General features: G+C 37.7%; 1 protein-coding gene across 1 annotated transcript; it reads left to right on the top strand.

The window, feature by feature from the left end:
- The first annotated feature begins 5,487 nt into the window (after positions 1 to 5,487).
- On the top strand, positions 5,488 to 8,239 carry LOC123526551 (sodium-coupled monocarboxylate transporter 2-like). The gene has a single exon (XM_045305747.2). The coding sequence runs from the start codon at positions 5,623 to 5,625 to the stop codon at positions 7,486 to 7,488; it is 1,866 nt and encodes a 621-aa protein (XP_045161682.2). The 5' UTR covers positions 5,488 to 5,622; the 3' UTR covers positions 7,489 to 8,239.
- Positions 8,240 to 8,351: the final 112 nt, after the last annotated feature.

Genomic DNA, 8,351 nt, shown 5'->3' with positions numbered 1-8,351 from the left:
TCCAGAAATAAGCAAGTTTTATAAATCAACAATGTTGTAAATATATATCAAATATTGATGTCTGTTTAGCTAATATAATTTTGTTATCAATTGAAAGTTTTTATCTACTGAAAAAAAAAATATAAATCACATGATAATAATATGTTATAAAACAATAGTTGTTTTACTTTATAGTTTTCAATGATATTTCGACAGAAAATCTAGTTATTAAAGTGTAAGTTCTGCCATTTGCAGTCAAAAAGATTATTGCAGTGATTCATACATATTATTTATGGTCTTATTTGCTAATTCTTGTTCAGCAGACACAACTCATTTAAATGATACCAAACAAGAAATATCTTTAAAACAGACGGTCTTCGCATTGTAATAAGACAAGAAGTTGATGAGGTTTTCATATCATGTGTGGTATTCTATCATCTTTCTAACATTTTGCAAATAGCAAAACTAAACACGACACTTAAACAATTAAATGGTTCTCTTTTAACTTTTCACAAAGGTTTCATAGGGGTGCAATTTTGTTTCGAATAATTACAGCAGTGGTCTGGAAGCCACTTCTCTACCTAGAAGACTTTAATCGATCGGGTAAAATACACCCTTATTCATGTGATGTGCTCTCTGTGTAAATTGATATCTGTTGGTATTTGAACAGGTTATATATATACTTTTAGATATATTGATATGCTTGCTAAATGTACTGAGCGAAAGGTAGCTTTAAAACTGTAAACAGCGCCATTAAGGATGAACGCTTTGTATGACATTTCATTTAGCGTTGTACTATCAGCAGAATGAAAAAAATAGACACTCTCGTCCAATCAGGCAGAGTGTTGCATAAATCTTTAAATTTGCTACATTATCTATCGTGCGTTATCGAGTAATCTGATTTGCAAACTTAAGTCACGTGGCATAGGGCATGAATTCGTTCTTAGACGGCGTTCGCCGTCACCATGCATCGAAATGTCTAAAAATCTATTTGTGGATCGGATACCAAAAAAGCACCAATATATTTAGAAGTTTGTTTTGTTTTACATAATAGTAGTTGAATTTACATTGCACAAATAATAATTCAAGGTCTTACATAAAATGTTGGAGTTAAAATCAACGAAAGAAAAAATGCGTATTCATTTTCAAAAGGTGACAATATTAGAACTTAGTAGATAGAATAAATTGTATTTTCTCTTATAAGAAAATCTTAAACTAACCACATGTAGTAGCATTACGTCAATATATCAGCATTTAATATGGTTAAATACGGTACATGCTTTAATTTTCATGTTTTTACTACAGTGATTTACTTTTCCGTTTAGAACGAACTTTCCTTGCACCTTTTACATCCACTAGTGATTCGACGACCACATTGAACATGATATTGAACCACGGCATATTATATAACATTTGCATATAGAACTTGTACTTCTGCCCGAGATGTACAACGGCCCTTTTAGAAAATGACCTTGAAGTATCAAACCTGTGCTTGAAATAGGAAATATTCATATAGAACTTTCCCTGTTGTCCGAGATATTAGAGCAACGCTGTAAACATCCGATTTCCTGCTTAGGTGTTTCGTATTCAGACAAGGACGTAAAATTATATTGCATTTTTAAAAACGTATTCTTGGACATCTTTGCAGAATGTGCTCAACAGTTTTCTGTTCCAGGCCACAGGGGCACATCGTAGAAGGAGACAATTTAAGCTTGGTGCACATGTAGGCATTGACATATTCCCATCTGTCTAGTAGGTGGTAGTCATCCTTGACTGGCCTTGGCTTTGTCAGTGCTTTGATCATTGTCACCTTCTCCTCGTAAGTAATGGCATTTTGTGGCTGGTTATCTGTAGCTCCAAACTTCGCTAATCTGCCTGCGTCCTCATTTCCAGATACACCACAGTGTGCAGAAATCCATTGTAAGGACATAACTCTTGTTTTGCAAAGGCTAAAAAAGTGCCATGGAGATAGATGTTTGTTTGGAATTTTCCATTGCTTGGAGAACTGACAGAGCATCCGAGAAGATAACCATCCGTGATTATAACCACGTTGGGCAGCTTTCTTGAGACTCCTCAGTGAGTTTAATAACTTGTTTGATGGCCTCAACCTCTACTCTTTGTCTCTGATCTTCCCGAGGTATGCAGTAGGAAGATGCCAGCTCCTCCGTCTTTTCTTGCAGCTGAGGCTGAGCCGTCTGAGTACGACTGTGTCCATGTCTTTTCCGGGGATGTGTCTTGGATCATGGCCTCTGTGAAGGATAGCTTGGCCGTTTCATCTGAAGTACCAGGGGAAAACCAGGAACATTGGTATGAATAGTCAGGTTAGATTGGTCACGTTTCTACGGTGCTGGTAGATCTTGAACAGTTAAAAGAGTAGTGGGTTGTCGAAGATGCTCTGCAAAGGTTTAGTTGAGCTTCCTGGCTTCGTGCAAAAAGCTGCCCTTTTAAGCGGTTTTTTGTAAGCCCTTTGAGTTTGGCTTTCATAGGATGGTGTGGCAGGTACTGGTATTTGCTGGTTTGTCCTAGGGCTTTGGACAGTAATGTCTTTTATGTCCTTAATGGGAGTTTGCACTGATTTGACTTGACCCCTGTTATCCAAGCTGAGGAGCCATACACTAGGATGGGTCTTATGGTCCCAAGGCATATTGTCTTTGTATGTTTTGTGTGCACCCCAGCTTGTACCAGCAAGTTTCCGTAGTATGAGAAGCTTGCTTTCTGTATTGGCTAGATGTGCCTTCCATGTTAGGCGCCTGTCAAACGTTACTCCTAGATATGTTGACTCCTCCACTTCTGCATATGGGGTGACACAAATCCTAATATTGCCAGCAGCTGTCTACTTTGCTTTGGTGACAGTGAAAACAGGGTTGTGAAGGTTGTTGACCTGAACACATCATTCTTCTGTCTCTTCTGTCTAGGCTGTAAGCCTGTCTGTGGCTTCTTGCATCTTGTACCTGGCAGTTGATGCATATTCCTCGACAGGGATGTAACTGGCCAATTGGGTTGCATTTTAAAACGTATTCGTTTACAAGGAAGTGTTCTTGATATTCTTTGATGTACTCTATAACTAGTAAAAACTAACCAGGTAAATCTTTCCTTGAGAGCCATTTCAAGAGAATTAGTAGGAGTGTTATTTCAATTGTAATAGTCACTTATTGAACAGGAAAACGGGGGTGCATGTATATACGTATATTATTCCTCAAACCACCCTAGCATCGACTTAAGCGGACTTCTATTAAACATCTTTTTAATGGAATCCATAATAAATATAAAACATTGAGTCCAAGTGCGGAGAGACGTTTAAAGACAGCCACAATGCACTAAAGAATCTATAAGAAGACCCTTTGTAATAGAATGCAATTAAGCAAAATAATAGCAGAATCAGTTTGACACGAGGTAATAGAATATGCAACATACTACACATCTCCTAGCACCGGCTTAAGTGGAATTCTCTTAGACACAATCACAGAATGAGCTCCAAGGTCCCAAAGAACCAGAAAATATATCAACACGGGCATCCGACTATTGAGAGACATCACATGGAACTTAAAGGTTGCTGTGATGACCGTTAATGAAGTTTTTCAAAGCAGAGAGCAAGCCCGAGCAAAAGAATAAACAAATTGGTGTAATAGAATCTGTTCGTTCAATAGTTCATGTAGAAAGTGCGCACAGACTATGTAAACATTAACATTAACAAAAATAAAAGATAAATCGAAAAAGGAAACAAACAGACACATATAATACAAGTTCTGTGTGTTTCAGAAGTGTAAGTGAAGTGAGTATAAGGAACCTGAAAACATTCTAGAGAATTTAATGTCTTGCTTTCGCACACAACAGAAATAATAACTGTTTGTGGATATATATTATACTAGATTTTTATAGCGCTCTTTTCATGATAAACACGTTGAAAGGACGCTCTTTTCATGATAAACACGTTGCAAGGACGCTCTTTTCATCTTTTCATGATAAACACGTTCAAAGGACGCTTTAAATAGCGCAAATGCAGTCGCTCAGGGCGCCAAATCATGCCCTGCTTATACAGCACACAGCCATCAGACAAGAGGGAAAGAGTGAGAGAAAGCCCCCGGAACACACAGAGAGAGAGAGAGAGAGAGAGAGAGAGAGAGGGAGAGAGGGGGTGGGAGAGAGAGAGAGAGAAATCCTTTAAATACAGACCAGTCAAAAGACAGTCTGCTTCTTTAACGTGCCCGGTGTATAGCAAGCCGTCCAAGTACAGGCCTCTTAGTTAGTTTGGAGACACGCAAGAGCATCTCAGAAATCCAGTGTCTAGACCGAGAACAGTCGGACCTCTACACTGACAGTCAAGCGTGTTACCACAAGACAACCGGTTCTTTATCAAGGTGTATCGTAATGGCATGTATGTGTTTTATAGTACAACGCCATAGAGTATATTGTAATCTAATCAAACAAAAGAGCTTCAGTGTTGTTTTATAAGCTCTTTTGTTACTGGACGTAGAAAAGGGTCTTGTTTCTTCGCATTTCACTCCTACCTCATTTATCACTGTGTTTTACCTTGCTATTTTGGAAAGAGAAGTTTGGAAGATAATATACATACATATAATAAATATTTATTATATACTATATGCCATTCCGCTTGGTTTATCACAGCTTGTGTGATGTTCGTCTGTGCCCTTTGCATGACATTAGGAGTAGAGGACTATTTTCATGGGCTTCTTCTACTTTTATATTATTTTCTCCTACATTTTAAGCGCTACTCAAATACAATATCTGTAGCGATTGGAGCATGGCCATTTTATATTCAATCAGACCCTTGCTATAAATAATTAATATCATTTAAGTTATAACTAGAATGAAATATTGCTCTTTTAACACCACCAACAGTGAATATATATAAACTTTACTGCTGTCTTTACAACAATAAAATTATATGACCCGTCACTTAAAGACAGATTTCTGTGGCTCTTTGTTCTAGCTCTGGCCGTGTTAAAAAGTACGCATTGCGACCTTTGACCTACAACAAAACTTTAAACATGCTAGTAAATTTAATAACCAGATAAACCTTGAAAGTTGAAAATAAGGACGGTCAGTATTAACATATGTAAAGGAAATTGGGGTTTAAACGCATGTGTTCGGGGCATGTCAACTAAAACTTCTCCAGCTAGTTAGAAAAGTCATTGAAAGAACATTAAAAGAAACTGCAATGCCGCTCCACAATCTCAAACTTTTACCTGGAAATAGCAAGACGCTCTGACCTAAGTTAAGACAATACTGATTATAAGGGGACAGAGGAATTATATGCCCTTTAACAAACACAAATTAATTATATATCAAGCATCATAAAATCATATAACATAGCACGATTTTCTTCGTTAAAAGTTTTCCATAAGCAGTTTTTTAAAACTCTTTTATAGGTGTTATAAAGCTCATAATAGAGATATTCATATCTCGTACACTGTAAGTAGCAATATCTCTAAGAGTGACGGATCACCGCTCACAGCTTTTTGTCGATTTTATATAGATTTAATATCTACGTTTTAGCTTGAGCGGTTAATGAGTTATTTCAAACATCCGTGGAAATTCATCGTTTATATACCAGTTTGATGTATATATATATTGAAATATAACTTCATCAGTTTAGAAGTTTAAACAGCGAATATTTCTAAAATGGCTGGAGATTTTAGTATACACACCGGTATGAAACGTGAATTTGGCATTCTGGACTATATACTTTTTTCTCTGTTATTCGTACTGTCGGCAGCTATAGGAATTTACCATGCATACAGGGACAGAAAGAATTTCGATGTCAAACATTTTCATCTCGGAGGCAGACAAATGCATCCACTTCTTGTTAGTTTTTCGCTGGTGGCGACTTTCCTTTCCGCTTTAACTGTAATTGGAGTACCGGCGGAGATATACACGTATGGAACTATGTACATCTGGCTTAACTTTGGAATGTTTGTGGCAACAGCTGGAGCAGCGCACGTATTTCTGCCCATCTTTTACCACTTGAACACGACGAGCTGCTTCAGTTATCTACAATTGCGGTATGGAACAGTAATTAGACTTATGGTGTCAATTATGTTTATACTACAAACACTGCTTTACATGGGATTTATACTTTATGTTCCATCTTTGTCCTTCCAGGCGGTTACTGGGCTATCGCTATGGGGTACTATGATAGGTGTTGCGTCCGTCTGTACGCTGTATACGCTGTTAGGTGGGATGAAGACAGTTTTATGGACGGACAGTCTACAACTAATTATCATGTTCGCTGGACTTCTAACATTACTTATTATGGGATCTGCTAAGGTTGGTGGCTTTTCTAAAGCATGGCAAACTGCAAGTGAACACGGCCGCATTGAATTCACAGATTTTTCACTAGACCCCCGCACAAGGCATTCGGTATGGTCTCTAGGTATCGGAGGAGGCATATTTTGGTCATATCTTTACGGAGTCAACCAGTCACAGGTTCAACGTCAATGTTCACTTCCGACCTTGCGGAGAGCACAGATTGCCGTATGGTTAAACTTCCCAGGATTAGTTCTGATATTCACACTGGCCTGCTTGATTGGCGTCGTAATGTATGCATGTTACAGTGAATGTGATCCTGTTAAGTTTGGACTCGTAGATAAAGCTGACCAGATTTTACCATTAATGGTTCTCGACGTGCTTGGGACAACACAAGGCTTAGCAGGTATATTTATGGCATGTGTGTTTAGCGGAAGTCTTAGCTCAATGTCTTCTGGGCTAAATGCAATGTCAGCTATTGTAACCGAAGATTATTTCAAATATTACTGTTGTAAATCTCTATCTGGCAAGAGAGAATTGATGGTTTCGAAACTCATAGTACTTGTTTTTGGATTTGTAATGTTTTCTGTCGCTGCCATTATTTCTGAAACTGACAGCTTGGTTATTTTACAACTATCATACTCATTGTATGCAGTACTGTCAGGTCCAATGTTTGGCTGCTTCATAGTAGGCATGATATTCCCATGGACAAATAAGCATGGCGCTCTAGCAGGGTTGATTACTTCATTAGGGTTGATGAGTTGGTTAGGTTTTGGTGCACTCGTAAACCGTCCACCAGGCACTAAACCATTACCAGTATTCACCGATGGCTGCAACTGGGAAGTAACAGGCACCAATTTCTCTATTACAACAGTTTCGTCATCCCCACAATCTAGTTTATCTACAACTTCTGTAACTAATGGACTAGAAGCAGATGAAGCGATGGTAGACAACTTCTATAGAATGTCATACCAATGGTACCCTGCTTTTGGAATGTTAACGAACATAGTAGTGTCACTTATTGTAAGTTTCATCACGGGATACACCGATCCAAGTACTATTAACAATAAACTAATGTGTCCCCTGTTTTTTAAAATGTTTCCATGTCTACCGACAAAATTCAGGAACTACTTGTACTTTGGCGTAAATTACGAAAATGAAACATCGGATAAGAAACCCGATGAAGAAGTCAGTCTGTGTGTGTCTAGTGATAAATGTAAGCGTAAAGATGTTTGTGTCTAGTACTAAATGTAAACACGAAGATGTTTGTGGCAAGTGCTTAATGTAAACGTGAAGTGCTTAATGTAAGCGCCAAGATGTTTATGTATAGGGCTAAATGTAAACGCGAAGATGCTTTTTTTGTCTATGCTAAATGTAAACGCCAAATGTTTGTGGCCAGTGCTAAATGTAAACGCGAAGATGTTTGTGTCTAGTGCTAAGTTTAAACGCGAAGATGTTTGTGTCTAGTGCTAAATGTAAACTCAAGGATGCGACGGCATAGCTTTCTACCTAAATGACATTGGTTTTCAAAACATTTCCCGTCAGCATGGAACACTTTTTCATTTCAAATATTTGACAGTAGCCTAAGCTAGAAAACTGTGAGTAGGACTATATATAACCCGTGATTGAATCCAACATATACCGAGATTTCGTCGTTTTGTTTTCTTGTTGGCATTGTTAATTTCCACAAGGAAAGTCAGTTGGATTTTCTCCTCAGCAACTAACTTTATGTATCACGGACCGTGTGCTTTACATGTAACAGTCCGAAAAACGGCGATGTCATTTGTACACAAGCAACCATTATTATGTAACGTTATTTTACTTGCTTATTAGAAACTTAAGGATCTCTGTCTGGGTTATCCCTGACACATTGCTTAATGACAGCTCTATGTTCAAACTTTTCATTAGAAGTTACGATTTTCTCCCAGAAACAGATCCAAAGTGTCAAAATAAGGGCTTTGGCTAAATATTTACATAAACAATTCATTCACGATTTCTTTTAGCGTTCTTTCCCCCGACCATTTTCATATTCAAACATTTCTTTAAAGCAACACAATGTATTTTTCGTGAGAATCGTGTTTTTTTTTTTATTATTATTTGAAAAG

The sequence above is a fragment of the Mercenaria mercenaria genome, chromosome 14, assembly GCF_021730395.1.
Source record: "Mercenaria mercenaria strain notata chromosome 14, MADL_Memer_1, whole genome shotgun sequence".
In the NCBI taxonomy this organism is placed as follows: Eukaryota; Metazoa; Mollusca; class Bivalvia; order Venerida; family Veneridae; genus Mercenaria; species Mercenaria mercenaria.
Note: the sequence above shows the minus strand (reverse complement) of the source record. Positions and strands in the feature narration are given on the sequence as shown.